Source organism: Bos indicus x Bos taurus, chromosome 20 (assembly GCF_003369695.1).
Source record: "Bos indicus x Bos taurus breed Angus x Brahman F1 hybrid chromosome 20, Bos_hybrid_MaternalHap_v2.0, whole genome shotgun sequence".
NCBI lineage: Eukaryota > Metazoa > Chordata > Mammalia > Artiodactyla > Bovidae > Bos > Bos indicus x Bos taurus.
Window position 1 is genome coordinate 67,500,099 of NC_040095.1, and position 26,096 is coordinate 67,526,194.

At 53.1% G+C, this 26,096-nt stretch overlaps 1 protein-coding gene across 1 annotated transcript in view; it reads right to left on the minus strand.

Annotated features, from left to right (window-relative positions):
• Nucleotides 1-7,281: 7,281 nt before the first annotated feature.
• The window catches only part of ADAMTS16 (ADAM metallopeptidase with thrombospondin type 1 motif 16), a 193,750-nt gene continuing 174,935 nt past the window's right edge, over nucleotides 7,282-26,096 (minus strand). The window contains exons 19-23 of the mRNA XM_027520155.1: nucleotides 16,972-17,173; nucleotides 16,605-16,799; nucleotides 13,893-14,117; nucleotides 9,486-9,633; nucleotides 7,282-8,405 (exon numbers count right to left, since the gene is read on the minus strand). Coding sequence (XP_027375956.1) covers nucleotides 8,290-8,405; nucleotides 9,486-9,633; nucleotides 13,893-14,117; nucleotides 16,605-16,799; nucleotides 16,972-17,173 — 886 coding nt within the window. The 3' untranslated portion in view covers nucleotides 7,282-8,289. The remainder of the gene's footprint in view (nucleotides 8,406-9,485; nucleotides 9,634-13,892; nucleotides 14,118-16,604; nucleotides 16,800-16,971; nucleotides 17,174-26,096) is intronic.

Sequence of the window (26,096 nt, forward strand, 5' to 3'; positions counted from 1 at the left end):
GGTTGCCTGGGGCTGAGGACTAGCATGGGATTCCTTTGAGGATGACAAGAGTGTTCTGGAATTAACCAGCGGTGGTGGTTGCAAGGCCGTGTGACTCTGTGAAAAACCGCTGAACTGTACACTTCAAAAGGATATATCTTATCATATGTCTTTGTTTTTTTTTTAAAGAGCAAAGAGGAAGAAGGCATACCGCATGCACCAGCCGTTTGTAAACCAGACAGTGGAAGTCATATTTAAAAGCCAAAGCTTTGGATTATCAAACATTTCAGCCCCCAAAGTAAACTTTTTGGGGTGTTATGGGCGATGGGTTGGTGCATACGGCTCAGTCACACCGGTAGGTGGATGGACAATCCATCCTGTGAGGCAGGGCATGGAGTGGGGGATGGGCCTGGCCAACTCTTCGGGGGTCCAAGCCCAGGACCGAGAGAGTGTCACCCAGCTGTGAGCCCAGATCCAGCCCCAACTGGGGGTCCTGGACCTACTGCTCAGTCCCAGCCTTTGACGGGTCAAGCAGCAGACAGGCGAGACTCTCCCCACCCTCTTCTCCTCCCGACCCTTCCCCAGTACAGATCCCACCCATTAGCAGGTCCCTGTGGCTGCAGGGGGATCCTCTTGTATTTTCTTTAATTTCAGTTCAGTTCAGCCACTCAGTCATGTCCAACTCTTTGCGACCCCATGGACCGCAGCACGCCAGGCCTCCCTGTCCAGCACCAGCTCCCAGAGTTTACTCAAACTCATGTCCATCGGGTTGGTGATGCCATCCAGCCATCTCATCCTCTGTCATCCCCTTCTCCTCCCGCCTTCAATCCCTCCCAGCATCAGTCTTTTCCAATGAGTCAGCTCTTCGCATCAGGTGGCCAAAGGATTGGAGTTTCAGCTTCAACATCCGTCCTTCCAATGAACACCCAGGACTCCTGTCCTTTAGGATGGACTGGTTGGATCTCCTTGTAGTCCAAGGGACTCTCAAGAGTCTTCTCCAACACCACAGTTCAAAACCACCCATTTTTCAGTGCTCAGCTTTCTTTATAGTCCAACTTTCACATCCATACATGACCACTGGAAAAACCACAGCCTTGACTTTGATTCGCTTACTGTTTTTGGCTGTGCTGGGTCTTCCTTGCTCTCCACGGCTTTCTCTAGTTTCGGCAAGTGGGGGCTCCTCTCTGTGGCATCGTGGTGGCTTCCCTTGCTGCACTCCCACGGCTCTCGAGCACAGGCTCAGCAGCTGTGGTACCCACGGCATGTGGAGTCTTTTGGGATCAGGCAGGGATCGAACCCGTGTCCCCTGCATTGGCAGGCGGTTTCTTAACCACTGGACCACCAGGGAAGCCCTGGCTGCTCTGTGTATACGCATGTTGTGGGTGGGTGTCCACACTCCTTTCCCTGCGAAGATACTTAGAGTCTCAGGATGACTCTGTGTCCCACAGATTCATAACGTTGGTCTGGCATGTGAACTCCAGTTTCCAGTTCTGCAGAATGGCTAGCATTCCTCGAAATAAATGCTCCAGTCATCACGAAGGACCGCCTGTGGCGATAGAGACGGACGACCTTGATTCCAAGCACGATGTGGGACCCCCTTGCCGGCATCTGGGCCTGACGAACTCCCACCCAGGCTGTGATGAAGATGGAGTTCCGTCTGCAGTGGATTTTGCAGATGCTTGAAGAGTAATCAGTAGGAGTCCATTAGGAGAAAAAGAAGGGCAAGGGTGATCGGCTGGCCGTGTGGGGCTGTGGGGGGAGCCCCAGGCTGCGTGGACGTTGAGTCATGGTGAGATGAGTAATGCTAAGAGGAAACAAATGTACGGCAGGTTCCGTGAGCAGTGGGGAGGCCAGCCTGCCCCTGGGACAGAAGGGGCTGGGAGGTCTGGGAAAAGCGCGCGTATGTTTAGCGTCAGCTTTCCTGGGATTCCCTCAGTGCTAATTACCACCGCCTTGCTATGCTGCATCACAATAAATTTTCCTAAGTGGACTGATTATTTGCCCTTGAGGTCCTGCCCACATCTCTCACCTCCCACGCCAAGAATTCAGTTCTCTGGAGACGCGTGCGTTTTTGTTCTGGCCTCAAGTCTTTCTAGGAGAGAGGAAAGTCCCAGGATGGAGCTGCCAAAGTTAATCCGCTTGACCACTAATTGTCTGAATACAGAGGAAGAGGCACCGTGAAAGCTGTTTCACGAACTTGGACTGGTTAGACACTCCGCATGAACGTTCGGGGATTAATCATGAAACACAGCAATTAACACAAAAAGAGGCCCTGCCCTAGAAACGGTTTAGTATCTTTGAGAAGGAAAGAAACTGATGTGGTAGGAGGTTTGCCCTTGAGTTCTCAACTCAACTCTGGGAAGTGGCTTAAAGAAATCTCCCAGGAAAAGTGAAGGGGGAATTTGGGCTGCTTCCTTTCAGGTCCTGGGGCTTGCCAAATCAAGGAGGGAACATGGGTGCCCAGCCACCTGTGGGTGGGGAGAGTGCATCTCTGGTTACTGAGTGCTCAGCCAGGGGGAGCCAAGGCGCTCAGGAACCCGGAGGTGGTGTGTGAGCAGCTACAGGGGCACCACTCGCTGACTGATGCTGCCCGGGAGTCCTGATGGAGACAGGCTGCAGAAGATGCTTCCAGGCTGGCCCCAGTTCCCATAGTTGCTGGCTTTCTCTGCCTGATGAAACTGGTTCTTTCTTGACTTCTCATACAAGGCTGATGCTTATTAGGCTCTTAAATAGATTTCTCCAGGAGGAGAGAACTAAAACTTCCCCTCACGAAGTCTAGTGTCTTGGTGACCCTCCTGTCTGGGCTGAGCCATTGTGAACAGGGATGTACATGTTTCTGTGTGAGCACATTTCCATTCTCTTAGGTACATACTTTACAAGCGGAGCTGGTGGCTCGCACGGTGGTTCTGTGTTCAACATTTTCCAGGAGTCGCCAAAGGAGTTTATCTCATCAGCAAGACCTGAGGGTTCTAATTTATGGTTGGATGGCATCACTGGCTCCATGGAGACGAGTGTGAGCAAACGCTGGGAAATAGTGGAGGACAGGGAAGCCTGGTGTGCTGCAGCCCATGGGGTCGCAAAGACTCAGACACGACTGAGCAACTGAATGATTTCTCCACATCCTCACCAATACTGGTTCTTTGGTGAGTCATTCTTTCTTCTTTCCTTTCTCTGAGAGCCATCCTCGTGAGAATGATGACCTCTCTCATTGTGGTTTTGCTTCTCCTCTTCCTAAAGACTGCTGTCCCACTGACACAGCACACATATTTCCTCTCTCCTGGGTGAGTCCCCAACCCCTGCCCCCACCAAACAAATTTGCAAGAAAACTGGAAACTCTTTGGAAGACAGTCTTTGCTCTTCCACTCTGGACGCATTTGTCCATTGGTGGTGTTTCTGGTCCTTTCCTTTTTGGCAAAAAAGTGTCTCTTCTGAGGAAGGGCTCTGTCTTCATGAAAAATGCCTTCCTCATGAAAAGCTCCTTTCTCGGTAAGAGGGTGCATGTCTGGATCAGTGTGTATCTTGCATTCACGTTCAGTCGGGTCTGACTCTTTGTGACTGGAACCTGAGAGGCTTCTCTGTCCATGGGATTTCCCAGGCAAGAATACTGCAGTGGGTTGCCATTTCCTTCTCCAAACAGAAGACTGGGACTAACATAGAAACAATGACCACTGCCACAGGAACACCTTCCTGTTGTGGACAGAAGGGCCACAGAAGGAGTGATGCTGAGATGATCCTTTGTGTTCATTGACTGTAGTTTTATCTCTCAAAATTGAAGACAACCTCCTTTGTTACATGCTGCACCCTCAGATAGGATAATAATGGAAGAATGTATTTGCTATCAAATTGTTCCTGCAGGCTGCTCCGTCCTGATGGAACTTCCAGCAATGAGCAGTGGTACCAGAACCTGAATGCCTACCTGACCGTGAGTCTCTAACGATATCACCCTTTTTTCCTTCCTGTTGTCTTTTTCTTATTTAAATTTGCCAAGAGTTGATTTGAGGCCAGGTGAATAAACAGCACTCCTTTTAAATTATTTTGTACCTGCTTTTTGAGATTAGGGGAAGAGAATAAAAAATAACCAGGTTGGTTTTTTTTTTGCACATCTTACAGTATTCTCCCATCTTCCCACCCAGACATGCACAGGTTAAGTGTGTGTATGAGAGAGAAAGAGAGAAAGACGGAGAGAGAATGAATGAATCTCTGGTGCCTCTTTGTTTTCTGATGAGGACCCCAGCCCTGTGGGACCATGGACCCTCTTGTGACCTCATCTAACCTTAATTATCACCTCCCCCCGCCCGTCCCTCCATCTCCAAATACAGCCACATTGGGGGTCGGCATATGAATTTGAGGGGGGACACAATTCAGTCCCTGGCCAGCAGGGAGCTGGAGGAGGGGGTTTCAGAGTGTCCTAGGGTCTAGGAGCAGCCCTGAAGGGTACGGAGTGTGACAAAGTGCAGCACTCCCCAGGACTACTGCGCTTGTTCAGAAACGAGGGGAGAGACTTAAAGCCGCACAGATTTGGCCCGTTTCCCCTGAGGCACTGGGTCCCCATGTCACGGTCGGGTGTGGAGGTGCTCCCGGCTGTGGAAGACAGACAGACCAGAGGAGCCCGTCTGCGGGTGCAGGAGGCGTCCCCTGGGGTGGACGGCTCTGAGACCTCCCGATCCTGTCGGAAGGCATGCTTTGCCGCTTGGAGGTGACCCGCGAGTGAGTGGCACGCCGTGGTACTGACTGACACTGTGACATGAACCGGAGGAGGAGGTGCTGGGGGAGTCATGGACACGGGAGGGAGGCACACTCATCTCCTGGTGGGCCCTGGCTTCCCCCGGGAAGCTTGGCACCCTTCCTCAGCTCCTGAGAAGATGGTGACGGACAGGCGTGTGTGCAAAGCAGCAAAGCACGCTCCCCCAAACTTTCATGCTCCTCCCGGCAGGCGCATGCCCCTCTCAGCCACAGGACACATGGGTGCCGTTGAGTCTCTCGCCAGACTACGGATTCAAGCTCTTTGGATCCGTATGCCCGACTACAGATTCAAGCTCTTTGGATCCGTATGCCCGAAGCAGACCCCCATCTGGAACGTCAGCTGCCGGGCTCGGCTGTCCAACTCAAAGTCAGAAGAAGAATCCTCAGCCATTGAGCCTCCTGGCTGGGTGTGACCCAGATGGGAGCCTTGCGCGGCCGTGCTCAGGCCTGTGACCACAGAGTCAGCCAGCCAGGCGGCTGTCAGGGTGCGTCCGGCAGGAAGGTGGGCCTGGGGACATTCCTGCTGGAGACCCTGGCAGGAGCAGCCTCGGCATGGTTTTTGGTGTCCTCCTTTGCCAGGTGGGCAGGCGGCCCTGGACACCCTGATCTGTAGAGGTGGGCTCTGCTGGGCCCAGCTCTGGAGTCAGCGAGTGCGGAGTGTAGGTGTGAGGATTTCCACGCGTGCATGTCTGCTTGGTTGCTTCAGTCATGTCTGAATCTTTGTGACCCCATGGACTGTAGCCCACCAGGCTCCTCTGCTCGTGGGATCTCCAGGCAAGAATACTGAAGTGGGTTGCCATTTCCTCCTCCAGGGGACCTTCCCAACCCAGGGATGGAACCTGGGTCTCTTATGTCTCCGGCACTGGCAGGTGGGTCATTTACCACTAGTGCCAGCTGGGAAGCCCCGTACATATGGAGATGTATGTATATCTACATGTATAACTTCTTTTCCAGATTATTTTATACTGCAGTTTATTACAAAATATTGAATCTAGTTTTCCATGCTATACGGTAGGACTGTGTGGTCTATTTTGTATATACTAGTTTGTATCTGGTAATCTCACACTCATAATTTATCCCCCCCCCCCGCCCCCACACTTTCCCTCTGGTAACTGTAAGTTGGTTTTCTATGGCTGTGACTTGTTTCTGTTTTGCAAATAAGCTCATTTGTATCATTTTTTTAGATCCCGCATGTAAGTGATACCGTATTTTTCTCTGTCTGACTCCCTTCATTTAGTATGACAATCTTTAGGTTTATCCATGGTGCTGCAAATGGCATTACTTCCTTTTCTGTGGCTGAATAACAGTCCAGTGTGTGTGTGTGTATGGCTGTTGTTCAGTAGGTAAATCATGTCCAGGTCTTTGCAAACCCACGGACTACAGGACACCAGGCTTCCCTGTCCTACACCATCTCCAGGAGTTTGCTCAAACTCAGGTCCACTGAGTCAGTGATACCATCCAACCATCTCACACTCTGTTGCCCCCTTCTCCTCCTGCCCTCAATCTTTCCCAGCATCAGGGTCTTGTCCAAATGAGACCGCATCTTCTTTATCCATTCATATGTCAATGGACATCTAGGTTACTTCCATGCCTTGACTATCAACATTGGGGTGCATGTATAGATGTGATTAACATTTAAATCGGCGGACTTTGAGTAAAGCCAATCACCCTCCATAATGGGGTGGGCCTCACCCAATCGGTTGAAGGGTCCCAGAGCAACAACCAATGTTTCCCTGAGAAGCAGGAATTTGGCCTCAAGACTACACTGTAGAGACTCTGCCTGAGTTTCCAGCCTGCTGCCCTGCAGAACTGACGCTTGAGGCTGCAGCCTCAGCTCTTACCTGAACTCCTGGAGTGCTCCCTGCCCTACAGATGTGTGAAACCTCCACAGCTGTGTGAGTCAGTCCCTTAAAGCAACCCCCCCTCATAACCTACGGTGCCTGTGTCTCTAGAGAACGCTGACTAATAAAGCAGGCTGAAGTGAAAGTCGCTCAGTTGTGTCTAACTTGTTGCAATCCTGTGGACTGTAGCCCGACAGTCTGTCCCTGGAATTCTTCAGGCAAGAATACTGGAGTGGGTTGCCATTCCCTTCTCTGGGGTGGCGGGGGTGGGGGGGGTCTTCCCGACCCAGGGATCGAACCTGGTTCTCCCACACAGTGGGCAGATTCTTTACCTGGTTCTCCGGCACAGTGGGCAGATTCTTTATCGTCTGAGCCATCAGGGAAGCTCAGTGAAGCAGGGAGCGCCTGTTAACTGATCGTGGCGTCTCTAGGGAGGCCGCACCTACCCGTTGCAGACTGCAGGTGCAGCTGGAGAAAACCTGGTCCCTGGGCAGGGAGCTGTGGCCCTGCCCCTGGCACTGGCCACCACCATCCCCAGGTCACCAGCTGTCTTCCTTGCAGCCTTCTCACTCAGGGGCCCTGTCTACTCAGACTGGTTCTAGCACTTTCTACCATATTCTGAGCTCCATTTCTGCCTCTCTGAGGCCAGGATCCCGATTCTGTGCCTGTCTTCCGCATTTCCGAGTAAACCTCACAAAGAATCACAGCTGTTCAGAAGCACGCTGCACAATATAAAATTTATTATAAAACTTCAGCAAATATAAATATCCAGGAGCCATTTGGAATGGAGACCACACCGCAGAAAAAGACTGAAATCTGGGGTTGGGTGGGGAGGGGAGGTTGGAGGCCCCCTGCTGCGTAGCTTTTCACTTGGAAATCCTTGGCCTCCCTTCAGAATGGATGTTAGGAAAACAACCAAAATTTACGGGGGAAAAAAATCGAAAACCCTGCAGCACATAAAAGCAAACCCAAGTGGGCCAATCACAGCCCACAGTGCTTGGTGTAAACCCCATGGAGTCTCTAACTCGGGTCCAGCCTGTCATTCTGCCACTTGAAAGAGAAAAGCATTAAGAAATGCGTTTACATAGGAACACTCACTTGTAAATAACTGAGAAAGAGAGAAAAGGCAACGCGTGAGAATTCTTTCTTGCTTCCAACGGGTCTGAAAGGGACAGAGCACCATGGCGGGAATTTCATTTCCCGTTTCCAGAGGCCAGGCTCCCCACCAGCATGGAGACCAGCTCACCTGCCCGGGGCCACCCGGGGTCCCTGTGCAGAGAAACCGCCACTGGGGCAGGACACAGGCCTCGGAACACTGGGGATGCAGCCCGGAGGGGCTGACCCCGCCTCCGGAAGCGGTGGTTTCCAGGTGGCAGCTGGGCCAGTCCTTAGAAGCAGACCTTCTGCAAGTCTTCCTTATTCCGGGCCGGCCTGCTTTGCCAGAGGTCCGCGGTTCAGGGCGAGCAGGTTGGGGAGCTCTGTCCTGACTCCACGCCTCCTCCCCGCCAAGTGTGTGCCTGTGTGCCCGGGGATGAACACACACACACACCCACGTGCATGCACACACACACACGTGCATGCACACACACACACGTGCATGCACACACAGGCACACGTGTAGTCTGGTCCACGAGCTCCGCACGGATTTTTCTTCTTCCTGGGACGCCTGCTGGTGGAGAGACCACACGGCCAGCTGGTGCTAGAGACGGCCCCCGCGCCTGCTGGCTCACAGGTTGGACGTGGAGCAGGCTTTGCAGCACTGCTGGCCGTAGAAGCGGTGGCCGCACACCCCGTGCTGGGGCGCCAGGGCACACCAGCGGAAGCGGTCCCCGCAGGAGGCACCTGAAAGCCAGCAGCCCCGCGTCAGTCACCGGTGCCGCACCCCACCCTGGGTCAGCCGCCACCCGCGGAAACCCCGGCAAACCAAGGCAAGCCTGCCGCCACCCTGTGGCTGCTCTGCAGGGAGGGCAGCTCTGCAGGTCACACGGACCGTGTGGGTCGTGCTGTTTTCACAAGATCTTTCTTGGCAGGTTCCTGCAAAGCTGTCATTTTCTGCTTTTCGTGCTAAACACCCCCCACGGAACCACTCAGCCACCCGAGACAACGGGTCTTCTGTGGACTGGACTCTGGCTCTCGGATCCCTGATTGAAGCAGACCACTCACTCTCCTCCAGCCCCATTTTCTCCTCCAGGAACCTCGACAGACAGACAGACAGGGCACGGTGCTGCAAATCCCCAAGGCACTTTGGGTATGTGTGCAGGGATCGCGTTTACCGAGCAGCCAAGGAGCAGCAGGAGAAGGGGACGACAGAGGATGAGATGGTTGGATGGCATCACTGACTCAATGGACATGAGTTTGAGTGAACTCCGGGAGTTGGTGATGGACAGGGAGGCCTGGCGTGCTGCGATTCATGGGGTCGCAGAGTCGGACATGACTGAGTGACTGAACTGAACTGAAGGAAATCCCATGGACAGAGAAGCATAGCACGCTGCAGTCCAGGGGGTTGCAAAAGAATGGGACACGACTTGGCGACCCTAACATCAACAACAAATGAATACGTTGGGGTCTCGTTTAACCTGGGGCGCAAAAGGCTGCTTTACTCAGAATGGCCTTCCCTGAATACAGACGGCAGCACGGAAACACAAGAGGCAGTTGTGCCTGCTGAAAGCCAAATGGCTCTCGCAGCCGCCTGTGCCGTTTCCGGGGAGGAAGGCGTGAGCAGCGAGGGGTCTGCTCCGTGGGCCCTTTCATGGGGAAAACTGGTGGAGGTGGAGAGAGAACAGTGTAGCGGACACAAGACCCTCTAACCCGCGGGGACCCCTGGTTGCTCAGCTCTCTTAGCAACCACTCCAGAAACCCGACAGCCCCAGCCGGATCGCGAAGGTCAAACCCAGGCGGGGGGGGGGGGCCCCCGACACTCACCTTTCTTCTCTGCGATGGGGCAGAACCGGGTGTTGCAGGCCTGGGAGACGGTGGGCTTCTGCAGCACGGAGCAGCCCGCGGCCGGCCGGCCCCCCGCCAGGCACTGCACGGACCGCATCTGCATGCCGCCCCCGCAGCTGGCCGTGCACTGCGGGAGACACGAGCCGCCGTCACGCTGGGCCACCCGGCCGTCCAGCCATCCCTTTCTACGGGTCCCCTCCACCCCGGCTCCGCAAGGTGGTCTCTCTGTTTCTCGACCGGGGTAGGGGGCTGAACACAAGTTGCATATTTCCCAGGTATGGACACTGGGAAGACAGGCCCAGAAGTCTGAACATCTTGAATCATCAAGGGTTCGATGGACACACACAAAGCGACACCTGTCTGGGGATACAGGCTGCAGGCCGATCCCGAGACCCTCTCACAAGCCAGCCTTTCTGGTGCCCCTGACCAGCCCCCTCCACAGAGGCACAAAGACAGCCCTCTGGACCCCAAGTTTTGCAGGGACTCCGGATGCCTGGGCATGGCCGCCCCCTCCCAGGAACACCATGTCCCTACACTGGGGCCCCGCACTCTGAGGCTCAGAGCACAGCGGAGCCAGGGCAGGGAGAGGCGGCTCGGTCAGACCAGTCCTCACCAGCGGGCCGGGCACATACCCCATAGACCACGGCAGTGGGTCCACTGGAGACCCACTGCTGGCAAGAAACCGGGAGAGACCCAAACCTGCAGCAATGAATCTGCCCAGAAAGAAAGCGGCTCACAGTCCGGACCGAATTCTGACAAGCTCACGGCATGGCTCCCACAAGGCTGCGTGTTCAAGAATGCTAAGAATGTTAAGTGGTAGAGGAGCCCCTGCAGAAAGATGGGGTCAGGAAACAATCTGGAGGTCCTGGTGCACGGTGGGTTAAGTTAAATAGTCGCGTTAACGCGTGAGGATAAAGCTCTGCTGATTTGGAGACACACACACAAGTCAGGCTGCTGCCAAGATGTGTGGACAGGACCAATGCCAGGATCCCCCTGGAGCAGTGGCCCGGGGGTGGTCTTCCATGGCCGAAACCGCCCACGGCCAGACTCTGAGGACCGGCTGCAGACAGAGCCAGGGCAGGTGGCTTGTAAACCCCTTGGGAGAGGGACGCAGTGATGCGGTAAGTAGAACATCTTGGTTTGCCCCTCGACGGAGGAGAGAAGCTGGAAACAGAGTCCCCAGAGCTCATAAGCTGAAGGAGTCGTTCTTTCTTCTTTTTTCCCTCTTTCGGGACAGGACGTCTGGGCCTCTGGAGAGAAAACCCAGGGCTTTTCGCTGATGAGCGCGTGGGTTTGGAACACACCCTGTGAGGCTGAGCCCTGCTCTTCAAATTCAACATCATCGGCGAACACTGTGGGTCGCCCCGTTTCAGGGTAGGACACCGGCAGCCAGGAGCGCGACAGTGCCACGGGCAGACTGGTGACGCGTCCCCGAGTCGTCAGGCCCGCTCGAGTCGTGTCAGCTGTCTTCCTTGGGCTGCGGCATCTCGGACTCGTGACACATGCCCGAGTCGTCAGGCCCGCTCGGCCGCGCCAGCTGTCTTGCTGGGACTGTGGCGTCTCTGAGCGTCCCGGCAGAACCACGCTCCTGGCCCGCAGCCTCTGACTCGGGTCCCAGGCGCTCCCTCAGCCCCTGTCCCAGGCTGGGAACTCACTCGGGGACCTGGTTCCTAGTTCTCTTTTCTCATCCATAGTGTTGAACCTCTCTGCCTTGGAGTTGAATTTCTTTCATCACGAGCAGCAGGGCAGACTGCCACTCCCTGCATATATCATATCTGTTTATATTTGAACCCAAGTTGTGGGCACAGAGGTTGACATAACTATATTTACAGAAAACAGTTTTTACAATTAAAATTCACGTTTTAACATGCTGATACTTTTGACCTACTTAAAACAGGAAATGCTTGAAAAGGATACAGTCCAAATGTCCTGTGGTCCGGTATTTTAAATGAAACAGTTTCTAATACCATTCGGGGAGGAGTTCCTGTATTTCTAAATGAAAAGGTGACATCAGATTTGAAGATGTGCTAAGTCATTTCAGTTGTGTTCGACTCTTTGCCATTCCATGGACCTCAGCCCACCAGGCTCCTCTGTCCGTGGGATTCTCCAGGCAAGAATACTGGGGTGGGCTGCCATGCCCTCTCTCCAGAGGATCTTCCTCACCCAGGGACTGAACCTGTGTGTCTTCTGTCTCCTGCACTGGCAGCTGGGTTCTTCACTGCTAGCACCACTGGGAAGCCCCAAGTTTGGAGATAAGCAGAACCAAAGGCACAAACACACCTAGAGGGCAGGTGCAGAGTGGGCGGCGAGCGAGAGCAGCCTCCGGCGGGCTTCAAAGACTCCGCTGCTCCCCATGGCCTGGCCGCAGAGCGCACAGTGCCGATGACAGGGACACCAGCCCCAGACGAGAGTGAAGCTGTGCTGGAGGGGAAAGTTCTCCAGATGAGGACCAGATGCGGCTGCCCTCAGGCACTCATGGATTTGCTTTTCATCTGAAATTCCACATTCCGCAAACACTCCCTGAATACTCAGTATGGAGAGTGTGCCCTGGTGGACACTGGGGACTGTATATATAAAATATGCATGCATGTATGTGTACACATATGTCAACATGGGGAACACACCGCAGAACAGCAGGGCACTCGCCACAGAGTGACCGGTCTGGACGGCTGTTTTGTGACTGCATCCGCTTTCAAGCAGCTCACGTCAGCGGGGCAGCCTTGACCTCTGACGAGGCCGCAGCACGGACGTGGCACGATTCTGGGATGGGAGGCGCGATTCTCCACTCCGGAGTCTGCTTTCTGTCCTTGCTTCCTTTTTAGCACAGGGCGCCCGGGAAGCTTGAGGATGCGGGACGCGCTTCCTGGGAGGGCAGTCACTGCCTGGGCAGGGAAGACTGCCACCTGCAGCTGCCCGGGTCATTCCCGTGGCACCAGGCACGGAGCACGCCTTATGGGAAGTGATTTGGAGAGAGACGAAGACTCCTGAAAGTTCCTCTGAAAGCAATGGGGAGCAGACATCCGCCTGCGGTTCCCGGGATCAGCCTCTGGGATCAACGAAGATCCCGCTTGCTGGCCCTGAGAGATCTTCTTCGATGGGAGTGTCCTGGTGGCCTAGTGCTCCGTGGATCTCATAAACTTGGTAGGACTTCACCTCGGAGGTCCTGGAGCCAGTGTTGCCTGATACGGTTATGAGAGCTGGCCCAGGCGGGAGCACAGACGTTCGTGGCCGTCCCCGCTATCATCTTCATCTGCTTTCTCTGTTTTCTTCATGTGGACCATTTTTAAAGTCCCTACTGAATTTACTACAGTATTGCTTCTGCTTTATGTTTTGCTTTTTGGCCTTGAGGAATTAAGATCTTACCTCCAGGGATGGAGCCTGCACCTCCTGCACTGGAAGGCCAAGCCCCAGCCACCGGCCTGCCAGGCAAGTCCCTTCCTTTGCTTCTTAAAAACTGACCACCCAGACCCAAGTGCCCAAGAAGACACTGGGCTCTGAGCTGCTCTTGTGTTGCCCTCACTCACAGATGGCAACAGGACAGGCAGAGAGGGCTGCGAGGAGCCCAAAGCCAGAAGCAGGGCCAGGAAGTAGGCTGGGTCAACAGTAGTGTGTGCAGAATTCTTCCCTTACAGCTGCAGGGAGCGCAGGAGGAGGAGGGAACTGGGGACACGGAGACGCCAGGACAGATCCCGCAGCCCCTCTCGGCCTGGGCTGGCCAAGCCTGGGGACCAGGCGGGTTACAGCCATTGTGGGGTCTCAACCCCCATCCTCATTTGCTCAGCTTTGTGGTTGGCCTCAAACAGACTTACAATCACCTGTTTCTTCCAGATCTCGCATTTCTTCCCCATCCATACTCACCTCTGGGGAGCTCAGCCCAGCTTTTACCCAAACCATTACATCCTCTTACCCTGCACAGGGTTAGGGTTTAGAACAACCACGCTGAGCCTGTGCGCTCAGTCATGTCTGACTCTGTGAGACCCCATGGACGGTAGCCCACCAGGCCCTCTGTGCATGGGATTCTCCAGGCAAGAACACTGGAGTGGGTTGCCATTTCCTTCTCCCGGGGATCATCGCCATCCAGAGATAGCACCCACAGATCCTCCATCTCCTGCATTGGCAGGCTGGTTCTTCTTCACCACCAGCGCCACCTGGGAGGCCCTAGAACAATCACAAGTGCCCTAAAAGACGGAGTAACCTTTGGAGATCACCCCCTGGAAGGGCCCCCGCAACCCCGACCCCCAGAAACCCAACACCTCATGGGCTCTGGAGGGAAGGGCCTGGAGCTGGCTCCACGGGCCTGGGGGCTACACTCTGGCAGAAACCTTCCAGCCCAGGGCAGCTGGCAACACCGAAGAGGGGCTCTGCCCGCCACCCCTTCATCCCTACCTGAGACCAGGGCGAGGCAAACCAGCTGGCCCGCGGGGGTCCTGCGGCAGCAAATGCGGGGCGTTTGGGGCAGGGAAACGGGGCACAGGCACGCTGCAGCTCCAGCTGGGGCTGCGGCAGGTGCAGGCACTTCTTGGAGGCCAGCTCACGGTACTTCCCAGACACGTACTTCTCAGCACACTTCAGGAACCTTTTCTGGGTTCCTCTCTCACAGGTAACAGAGCACTGAAAAGAAGACAACCAAGGACGTGTGTGAAAGGCATGTCTCTCCACGTGGTGGCCGTCTCTCTCGCAAAATCGTTGAGTGGAGATGCCTCCTGATTACGTCAGCCTGAACATTTATAGATGTGTGAACAGTCAGTCCATCCTAAACGACATCAACCCTGAATACTCATGGGAAGGACTGATGCTGAAGCTGAAGCTCCAATACTTTGGCCACCTGATTGATACTTTTGAACTGAGGTGTTGGAGAAGACTCTTGAGGGTCCCTTGGACTGCAAGGAGATCAAATCAGTCCATCCTAAAGGAAATCAACCCTGAATGCTCATTGGAAGGACTGATAATGAAGCTGAAACTCCAATACTTTGGCAACCTGATGCAAAGAACTGACCTATTTGAAAAGACCCTGATGCTGGGAAAAATTGAAGGCAAGAGGAGAAGCAGACGACAGAGGATGAGATGGCTGGATGGCATCACCAACTCAATGGACATGGGTTTGGGTGAACTCCGGGAGTTGGTGATGGACAGGGAGGCCTGGCGTGCTGGGGGTCCCAAAGAGTCGGACACAACTTAGCGAGTGAACAACAAACAGTCAGTGAAATTTATGGGACCTCTGCATTTTAAAATGGTGTTAACAGTATCTGCGAAAAAAACAACGACTCTCTTGAGGTCACAGTGGCCTGGTACTAGAGACATAAGTTGGGGCAGGGCAGTTAGAAACCATGAAGGGAGTAATTCCGGAGCTATCGCTGCACTGGGGAGTGAAGATGCTGGGCTGTAACCGACACCAGAATGCACTGGAATCTACCACACAAGGATGTCAGGTAAACCCCAGAGCTCCTCAGATTCACACACCCAACAGCAGCGTGATGCTGGCCCCTAGCACAGGGGCAGGCAGGGGAGACCCAGGGCTTCCATCTCCCCCGGGAAGCTGAGTGCTGCCCTGGACAGAGCACAGCAGGCTCATTCGTTCCGACCAGACGTGCTCTGAGCCCGAGCTGCCACTGCAGCCACACCCTCTTGCATGGACAGCGGGGCCCTGGGCCAACCTGTGGCCAGGCGGGGCTGCAGCCACGTGACACACGGGGATGACGCAGAAGGCCAGGCACAGACTGCACCAGGAGGCTGGCTCGGAGGTCACAGGGCAGGTCCCGGGGGCTGGCATCGCTGCCCCGGGCTGGCATGTCTGCAGGTCCCATCCACGGAGGAGGCTGGGTGCCTGGGGCTCTGGCCTCATGCTCAGGCTCGGCTTTGGGGCGTGCTTGGCGGGTCCTGCTGCCAGAACAGAGCTGGAGGGCTCCTCTCGGGGGCTTGTTGGGGCCAAGCTTGAGGAAGCTCTGGGGTGTGGTGAGCGTCTGTGTGTGTGTGTGTGTGTGCACGCCCAAATGTGTTAGATATTCAGGACAAGGGATTTCCACCTGGACACCTTCCAGACACCGTGTGTGTTAATCGCTCAGTCATGTCTGACCCTTGGTGATCCCAAGGACTGTAACCCACCAGGCTCCTCTGTCCATGGGATTCTCCAGGCAAGAATACTGGAGTGGGCAGCCATTCCCTTCACCAGGGGATCTTCCCAACACAGAGATCAAACCCCACACTGCAGGTGGGTTCTTTACCACCGCGCCACCTGGGAAGCCCTTACTAGGCAGATCAAGCTGTTTCCTTCCTAAGGACTCAGCCTCTGGAGATATGCATAGAATCGAATGTCTCCTAATGACTGCATGATTCAGTCATCTAGACACTGATGCCCCTGTTCCCAGGTGAGAGAGGATCGGGAGTTCTTCCTTAGCAGCAGCAGGGTTCACACAGTAGTGATGCTGTTTTTATTTTTCAGGGGCAAACAAGGGCTGTCTCATTCGGGGTAAATGTCCTGCCTGGCACGCCGTCACTTTATAGAGGCCTTCCTCCCTCCTGGACTAGACGCCATTGGTGGCCTGGGTGGGGATGAGACCCCGAGTCTGCCCCTGAGGGCCAGGGATCAGGGGGCCTTCTTTCCCCAGTTGCTATGGAAACCAGCTGTGTGGGCTTCGTACACGCATGCATCTCAGGACACGCTGTCTCCTCCTGCGGTCACCCCCCTGCCCCACCACCTAGGCACGTCCTGGGAAACGGCTGCAGCTGCTCGGGGTGAGGTGGGTCCCTCAGCCCACAGCGGGCATGATGAACACCCCCCGGCCAGCACCTGTTCACCCACCCATCCACTCCACATCGAGGGAGGGATGATTGTGTGGGTGACCTGGGTGGGGTGCTCCACGGATGTGATACGAAAGCCAGAGAACACGCCAAGGAGTGGAGGCCAGGTGTGGGGCTGAATACCAGGGGCAGTGGGACCGGAGACTTAGAGGAAAGGAGCGGAAGCAGAGGAACCCAGCAAGGAGGGGTGGCCCTGAGGTGGAAGGTGGTCGACCCAGTTCCACCTGGACCCGGCACGCCTACCTGGGACCAATGCATCTACCTGGGATCTGGCACACCCACCTGGGAAGGTGCACCCACCTGGGACCAGGCGGACACGAGCCACTGCAGCTTCCTGTGCTTGTGGCAGCGCCTGAGCAGACAGGCCTCGTGAGTCCTGGGCTTGGGCTCCGTGGTGCAGACGGCGTCCGGCAGCAGCTGTGCCCTGGCTGAGGGGTTGGTGCTCTTACAGGCCACGGACCTCTTCCGCCAGCCCTTCCCGCAGGTTCGTGAGCACTGCGCGCAGGAAGAGCGAGTGTCGGCTCCCTCGAGAGGGGGATGGGACCGAGCTGGGGCTCCAGCCCTGAGCCCCGAGGCTGGGGAGACTCCAGGTGCCCCCACACCCTGCACTGCACAGGAGGGACCCCATTCACCACCCCACCCATGCCAGCCCCCCCACCCCACTTACCTCCGCCCAGGGCCCGGTGCTCCACGCCGGCGGGCAGCTCTGAGGCTGGCAGGCCTGTCGGCTGGAGGGGACAGGCTGTGGACACAGGCTGGCCGAGACCCGCTCCGATTTGTAGTGCGCGCGCCGCGTGCACTGGACCGCCCGGCTCTGCGTGCCCCCTCCGCACGTACGGCTGCAGGCGCTCCAGTTCCCCACTGACCAGCTGCGGAGACAGGGGACCCCACGGTGAGGGGCGGGGCTGCGTCTCCAGGAGGAGGGGGCAGGGTCCGGGGGCGGGGCATCAACCTGCATAACTTCCCACCTGCTGCCTCCTGTGCGCAGTCCTTTTCAGTCCTGCGTGTGGTCTCCCAGGCCCCTGCCCCTTCTAATTTCCTGATTAGTGTTCCTGACGTCAGGCCTCCCCTCCTCTGGCTGTCAGCTTCTCTTGGGCTTGGAAATAACTCCCCTCAACGCAGTGCATCTATTCCCCCCACCCCCAACCTTTTCCTAAAAGAAAAATTTCAAACATATACAAAAATATAGGCCCTCCATGTCCCTGTCCACCCAGTCTCAAAGATTATCAGTTTATGTCCCCGATCCCTATAGCATTTTGAAGCAAATTCTAGACATACTCATATCTCAATACACACCTCTAAAAGATAAGGAGTCAGGTTTTTCAGCCTAATTATAATGCCACTGTGACATTTGAAAATTTTAACAATAATCCCTTAACATCTTTAAATAGTCAATGTTCCATTCCCAATTATGTTGTCCCTGTCAAAATTTAATCTGCTTGCTGGAGTCAGAATCCAAATAAAGCTCCTGCTTTGAATTGGTTGATGTGTCTTTTGTTTTGGTCTATAGGTTCTCCGAAATTTCATTTAGTTTTCTCTTTGTTACAGAATGACAGAAAGATGGCTCACCTTACTACATCTCTACAGCTTTCTTTCTTTTTTTTTTGCTGATCACAGGACTTTGCAAGCTACATCTCTGTGGTATCACTTAGAAGGCTCTCTGTCCTCTGCCCTTCTTGCAATTAAGTCATTAGTCTAAAGACTTTGTCATATTTGGGGGTTTTTGTTTTGTGTCTACAGATGCCCTGAAATTGTACCAATACTAGGTGGGCTGAGCCCCCCAAATTGCTGAACAAAACCACCAGCATGCGTCCTCAAGTTCTCAAAGGGGTCTGGGACCCAAATCATGGTCGAGCCTGTCTTTGGGCTTTTGTGAAAGTTCTAAGGAAGAAGGAGGCGATGGAGGGAGGAGAGGGGAGTCGATGACACTTGCTGGATTAGGAAGTGGGGTGACCCCGCCCCGGGACTTGGCAGCGCTGCAGTGGCACCAGGTGCACTCGGGCTGCACTGTGAAATGGGAAAGCGCCTGCTGCATCAGGAAACAAGGATGCCACAGCTATCCGTGATTCCAGCCCTCCCACGTGGGCTTCCGAGCTGGGCCCCACTCCCTGCACGAGGAACTGAAGGATGTCGCAGCCATCAGCAGTTCCAGCCCTCCAGCGTGAGCCAGAAGGCCCTAAGGGAATTCAAGAGAGAGAAAAAGTTCTCCTTAAATGTGCAGGGTGCTGGCCCCAGATAGCTGAGATGCGTTATGACAGGAATGACTTCAATGATCCCAGACTTGCATCTTCCCATGCATAGAAGAACACTAAATTCCTTAACTTGGTATCTGAATTTCCTTACTTAACAATCTTTGATGTTCAGACTGCCTGCCCTCCTTGCTGCAAACTGGTGTATAGCTTGACTCCCCTCCCGCCCCCTTGGAACGGTTTTCTCAGGGTCACTGAGATGCCCTCTCCCGAGCTTGGAATCCTTAACATTCCGGATAAATAACTCTCTACTTTCAGGTTGCAACTGTATTTTTGTAGTTGACAGAACCATGATATGTTTACTTAGGTTTGTTTGTAGAAGCTTTGAGCTAGATTATGCCAAAGTATTTCTCATGAACAGACTCTATTATCTTTCTAAGAAAATTATTTAAAAACTGTGATTAAAAGTTTTATGCATATAATAATAAACTATGTCAGGTTTGTAAGAACTGTTCCGTATCAACTGCGGAAATGCTTCCACTTCTCAGTGTTAACAAGATTGTTGCTGTTGTTTAGTTGCTCCGTTGTATCAGACTCTGCGACCCCGTGGACTGGAGCCCACCAGACTCCTCTGTCCATGGGATATTTCAGGCAAGAAATCTGGAGTGGGTTGCCATTCCCTTCTCCAGGGGATCTTCCCAACCCAGGGATTGAACCCTCATCTCCTACACTGTAGGTAGATTCTTCACTGCTGAGCTATTGGGAAGCCTGGTCTTTACCATCATGTTAAACCATGTAAATTATGCAAACTCCTTAGGAAACCCAGGCTTTGGGCTCCTGGCTGCGTTGATTCTTCATCTGGAGGCTCTCCATTGCTTTTCTATTTTTTATGTTTCCTCCCACTTCTTACATTTGCTTCTCAACTGCGCAGCCTCATAAACTCTAACTGGTCAACCCTGGGTCTGTGGAGGTGTCTTGGCTGCTCCGAGGCTTTTCACATCCCTGTGTTAAGTCCTCGGTCTCCACCGTCTTAAGCTGTTCCAGTGGGTTGGTCCATGCTCTGACCTCCTCTTAGCCGCACACCATTAAGAAATGGTCCTGTGCAAAAATCGTTCACACGGCATCTGGAGATGCCAAGTGCTTGCTTTGTTTCACAGGCAGAGCTCCGGGCAAATGTCTTGACTGCAGCTCAGGAAAGAGTCAAATCCACACAAGCTTCTGTGCTGGTGTCTGAGGGTCCACTGAGCAGAACGAGCCGTGTCGGGTGGCTGATGAGCGGCCGTACCTGTCCTGCTGTGGTCTGGTTTTTCAAGTCTGCCAGCTGGAACAGAGCAGGCCGTGGGTGTGACTCCCGTCAGTCAGGTGCCCCAGGCAGGGCCTGGAGCACTCGGCCACCCGGCCACCACGGTGCTGCCCCCAGCCAGGAGTCACCTGGCAGGACTTACCCTGCAGCTCTCAGAGCTGCCTGGACAAGTGGTGGAGTTTACAGTAGTTACTCAACAGTCTGGGCAGGGTTCCCTGGCACCATCTGCCCCATATTCAATGTCACTAATTGTCAACAGTCAGGAGCTGCTTCTCATAAAATGACTTTTGCCTTCCCATTAAAAAAATAGCAATATTTTGGTTTTGGTTATTTAATGTTTCCTCTGAAACTGCAACAAGGGTATTTGAAAATGCAAATTCTCAACAAGGGTGTTTGGTTTAGTGCAGTACGCTGTCGTGAAGCACTCCCCAGGCAGCCTCAGGGCTGTGACTGCCCTTCAGGCTCAGAGGTCACCCTTGGCGGGGACCAGACCTGTGGCTCACGGCCGAGCCCCACCTGTATGGTCAGCTCAGGGCTGTCACAGAGTCAGCATCAGAAACCGCTAACTTCGTTTTAGAATTGGGTTTCAGTGTCTCTTCCTGCGCCCTTCAAAGTTTTCAGACAAAGCACCCTGCTGATCCCATTTTCAGGAGTAACTCCTGGTCGTCGGTGGAGTGGCCTCTCATAACTCAGTAAGCACATGGGGTAATGACCGGGCAGAACCCGGTTGATGGGGTGAACCTAGAGAAGGCTGTGTTCACCGCTGGGTTTAGCTCCAGGGAGGTGCAGGCTGGACAGGGCGAAGGACAGCATGCGAACACAGCTCCAGTTACAAAGTGTCCCCACGTCGGTCAGGACTTTCACAGGCTGGTGTCCGTCACCGCCTTCAGGAAGGATGCTCTCAGTCACATTGCCCGCTTTGACTTTGTGACATGATCTTTAAAATCCTCTGTGACTACAAACACGGACATTCACACGCCCCATACTCAGTGGCCTGGACTGTGACAGTTGCCATTGCGGAGACAGAAGGTTCTTGTCTTCATAGGAAACTACAGCCACGCCTCATGTGCAGGCAATTGAGGTTTACCACGCTTTCCGTCTACATGAAGTTGTCGACTTAAAAAACATTCACAACCTAAAAAGCTGAGAGTTATGTTTTATTTGGTGGGAATTTTTCGGGCTTAAGCCCAGGAGGCAGAATCTCAAGGAACCCTGAGAAAACTCTTCAAGGAGCTGAGGGGAGGAGCCAGGTTACATAGAAGTTTTGTGACAAAGGGCAGGTAGTCTGAACATCAAGACTATTGTTGAAGAAAACCAGATATCTCAAGTGAAGGAATTTAGTGCTTTTCTATATATGGGAAGGCACAAGGGTCTGTGCTCATTAAACTGTTCCTTTCATATGCTGTTGGGGCAAGTAACCTGTATTTTCACATCCTGAGCTCCGCCCCCAGGACTCACTGTGGGTAGTAGCCGCTGTCAGCTGCTAGATCATAGGGATTCTCCTCCTTCCTGAGCACCCTTAGGACTCACCAGCTCACACTGGAGAGCTGCCATCGCTGAGGACTATGACACCCTTGTTTACTGATATGGCGGGAAATATGCTGCTGCTTTCAAGATAACAATGCACATCCCATAATAAACAGATGCCAGTTTGAAAAATCTGCCTTAGCTGCAGGAAGAGAATGTCTGCGAACACATTAACTTAAAGAGAGCAGACAGACTGGGAGCTGAAAGCTCAGTAGCTGAGATCACAGGACTCAGGGTGATGAAGAGGGAGAGAAGCTGATTTCTGAGCCCATCTGGCAGCTGGCCACGCATGGGCTGTTCGCTGGCCTGGCCCATATGCTGAGTCAGGAATTACTGGTCTCTGTCAGGGGATGTTTCAACTGTATCAGAGGGTGCCAGCTGCACTCCAGGCCAGTTCCGAGGCAGAAGTCCAGTGCTGAAAGGGCCAATGATCTCGGTAACCAACTGTGCGAGTGAGTGGTGTGAGAGGCCAGAGCTGTTGGACACACAGCTTGCACTCTGCACTCCTGCCTTGACGCCGAGAGCAAGTCTTCCTGAACTGCAGCAGTAAGTACATTAGAAGTGACAGCAACACGCCAAACACACACATCCTCCACCAGGTGTTGGCAGGGATGTGCTAGACTCTCTGGTTGTCTGCTGGATGCAATGCCGGGGAAAGGCCTCCATGGTCACCTCAGAACTGAAAGTCCATTACTGATGACTGGCTGGCAAGGATGGGGGCCAGACTTCAGGAAACTGGGCACCTGGATCAAGAATCCAGGCTCTGGGAAGCTGGCAGCTTAACAGTGACTTCACTTTGTTCAGTCTCAAAAGGCAAACTCCTTTGTTCGATGTGAGAGTGAAGGAGAGATTTATAATGAGTCATGCACAGGACTGAATTTTTTCATCGTTAAGGCAGCATTTCTTTGCTGACTCACATGGAGCCAAACTGCAGGACCTCAAAACCTCCCCAAAAAGGAGGTTCAGTGGATGTTAATCTTACGGACTGCGAGAAGCCAAAGATACAGAGATTTTTTATTATTCAGGGGCTGATGTGCTATTTTTACTGAACTTTCCTGTCTCACTCCCCTGTCATCAAATGTTATCTTAAGAAGAATCAGTAAGATCTACAGAGCTTCATTTACATGGGGGAGGCACGGGAAATGGAATTATGAGGGATGCACAGGCCAAAGAAATCTACCTCGCTGTTCCAGACAGCCTTGATAATTTCCTGTTTCAGCAAAAACCCTTCATCTGGAGGTTTTTTCTCTGCAGACCATGGAGGGTGTGTGATCCCATTAACTCAAATGAAAAATCCCGGCTCATAAAAGGTGAGAGGGAAATGCTTAGATTCCGAGTGACAGTGAAGGGCTGCTTATTTGCAGGGCTGCTCCCTTTAGCCAGTTTCCACGGGAAACTGGAAGAAAGAGGCTGAGTCTTAGAGTTGGGTAGGGCTTCAGATATGGTCTGCTTTTCCAGTTGTATGTTATGGATGGGGAAGTGGCACCTCAAGAAGCAAAGTGTCATGGAGGGAGTGGATAATGCAAACAAGATGGAGCTCAGGACTCCCCCAGCGCTGCCCTCTGCCTCATCCTTGCTCTGCTGGGAAGAGTGAGCATCTCCCCATTGTGAGATGTCAACATGGGGAAGGCAGCCACCTCCCTCTCCTCTTCACCCCATTCAGCACCCAACCATCGAGCCAGCTCTGTCTCACAAATACCTCTGCTATGGAGTAAAAATAAAAAACTGGAGTGGTAACTACATACAGGTAGCCCAGTGAGCAACCTATACCCAACTGCAACTGAAACTGAGTAATGACTTGGTCGGCGGTAACTCCCTCCACTTTCACAGGGTTCGCACCCCAATTCTTGTGCCCCAGGATGACCCCAGGGGCTGAGAGGACCTGTGGCTCAGCCCAGTGCTGAGACAGTATTTCCCAAACCACGGCTGCCTGGCAGGGCTTTCAAACATCCACACGCACCTGGTCTTTCCCCCGCTCTGCAGGAATCACAAATCTGTGGTTGAGAGTCAGAAATCTGAATTTTTGCAAAGCCCTCCTTCCCTGGATTGGGAAGGAGGGCTCTGTAAAAGCCCTTGAGATGACCAAGAAACAGGACACCTGCTCATCAGGGCAGTCCAGGGCTCTGGCTCCTGTGGGTGGTAACTGCCCTCGCTCCCAGTTGTGTTAAAGTGGCTGAAAGAAACACAAGCTGGAATCAAGATTGCGGGGAGAAAGATCAATAACCTCAGATATGCAGATGACACCACCCTTATGGCAGAAAGTGAAGAGGAACTCAAAAGCCTCTTGATGAAAGTGAAAGTGGAGAGTGAAAAAGTTGGCTTAAAGCTCAACATTCAGAAAACGAAGATCATGGCATCCGGTCCCATCACTTCATGGGAAATAGATGGGGAAACAGTGGAAACTGTGTCAGACTTTATTTTTTTGGGCTCCAAAATCACTGCAGATGGTGACTACAGCCATGAAATTAAAAGACGCTTACTCCTTGGAAGGAAAGTTATGACCAACCTAGATAGCATATTCAAAAGTAGAGACATTACTTTGCCAACAAAGGTCCATCTAGTCAAGGCTATGATTTTTCCAGTGGTCATGTATGGATGTGAGAGTTGGACTGTGAAGAAGGCTGAGCACCGAAGAATTGATGCTTTTGGACTGTGGTGTTGGAGAAGACTCTTGAGAGTCCCCTGGACTGCAAGGAGATCCAACCAGTCCATTCTGAAGGAGATCAGCCCTGGGATTTCTTTGGAAGGAATGATGCTAAAGCTGAAACTCCAGTACTTTGGCCACCTCATGTGAAGAGTTGACTCATTGGAAAAGACTCTGATGCTGGGAGGGATTGGGGGCAGGAGGAGAAGGGGATGACAGAGGGTGAGATGGCTGGATGGCATCACTGACTCGATGGATGTGAGTCTGAGTGAACTCCAGGAGTTGGTGATGGACAGGGAGGCCTGGCGTGCTATGATTCATGGAGTCGCGAAGAGTCAGACACGACTGAGCGACTGAACTGACTGAACTGATGCTATTTTTAATGATTATGAGAACTCAGAGGTGCCAATAAAACATCAGGGGCAAAGCCTGGTGAGTAGGTTCCTCTCCAAAAAGCCATCGACCCTCACTCCTCACGACAGGACATCAGAAAAGCCCATTCAGGCAAGCCCATTGCCTGGCAGCTCCCATGCCCCGGCCACCCCATCTTCAAGCATCATCCCTGGCTGTAAACACTCTTCTCTGGAGCTGGCATCTGGCCCCAGACTCAGCGACCGAGCCTCTCGGAGGCTGGCATGTCAGGCAGGCTTGGGCTCCTTCTGGAAGAAAGACTTCTCAGAACCAAAGTGGTGGAGAAGCTGGGTCAGAACAGAGCTGCTTCTCCTGTACGGCCCTTCTGACCTCAAAGTGAAGTGCTCAGAGAAGTAAAGGCAGACACATCCATTGCTGATACTCCGGATCCTCCCAAACAACCCAACCTGACAGCTGGGGAGACATGGTGTTGACCTAAGGAAGGTCCCATGGAGCAAGGTCTTTGGAAATGCACATTTCTGTCAGGCATTGTCCACTTTAAAGTGCACAATGTGCAAAGTGAGGACTGGAGTCCGGGAGACAGCACCTCAGTGGCTCTGAGAAATCACTCCTGAGAAGTGGGGGGGTTGGTGGGGGACAGGAAGGTCAGTACACATGTGATTTTGGTGAAGCGGAAGTTCATGCAATTCAGCACATATCTTTCCAGAACGTTTCTGCTAATCTCATGAAGCTTTTGCTAATCACGAGAAGCAGTTGTCACCATGAAGGGTTTTAGTGCTTTTCTATATACGGGGAGATACAAAAATTGGGCTCATAAAACCGGTTCCTGAAAATATCTGAGTCTGAAGACCTCCCTCCAGTGTTGCCCTGAGCACAGAGGGCCTCATCTCTGCTCTCCACCCTGAACTCCTTGCAGCTTCACTGGTGGCTCAGATGGTAAAGGATCTGTCTGCAATGAGGGAGACCTGGGTTCTATCCCTGGGTTTGGAAGATCCCCTAGAGCAGGGAATGGCAACCCACTCCAGTATTCTTGCCTGGAGAATTTCATGGACAGAGAAGCCTGGCAGTTACAGCCCATGGAGTCACCAAGAATAGGACATGACCGAGTGACTAACTGAACTCCTTTTGAGGGGTGTTGAAGCTCAGCAGCTGTAGCAGTACATGATTTAATCCTTATACATACTCAACATTCAGAAAACTAAGATCATGGCATCCAGTCCCATCACTTCATGACAAATAGATGGGGAAACAGTGGAAATAGTGAAAGGCTTTATTTTCTTGGGCTCCAAAATCACTGCAGATGGTGACTGCAGCCGTGAAATTAAGAGACGTTTACTCCTTGGAAGGAAAGTTATGATCAACTTATACAGCATATTAAAAAGCAGAGACATTACTTTGCCAACAAAGGTCCATCTAGTCAAGGCTATGGTTTTTCCAGTGGTCATGTATTGATGTGAGAGTTGGACTATAAAGAAAGCAGAGAGCTGAAGAATTGATGCTTTTGAACTGTGGTGTTGGAGAAGATCCTTGAGAGTCCCTTGGACTGAAAGAAGATCCAACCAGTCCATTCTAAAGGAAATCAGTCCTGAATATTCAGGACTGATGTTGGAGCTGAAACTCCAATACTTTGGCCACTTGATGTGAAGAATTAACTCATCAGAAAAGATCGATGCTGGGAAAGATTGAGGGCAGGAGGAGAAGGGGACAACAGAGGATGAGATGGTTGGATGGCATCACCGACTCAATGGCCATGAGTT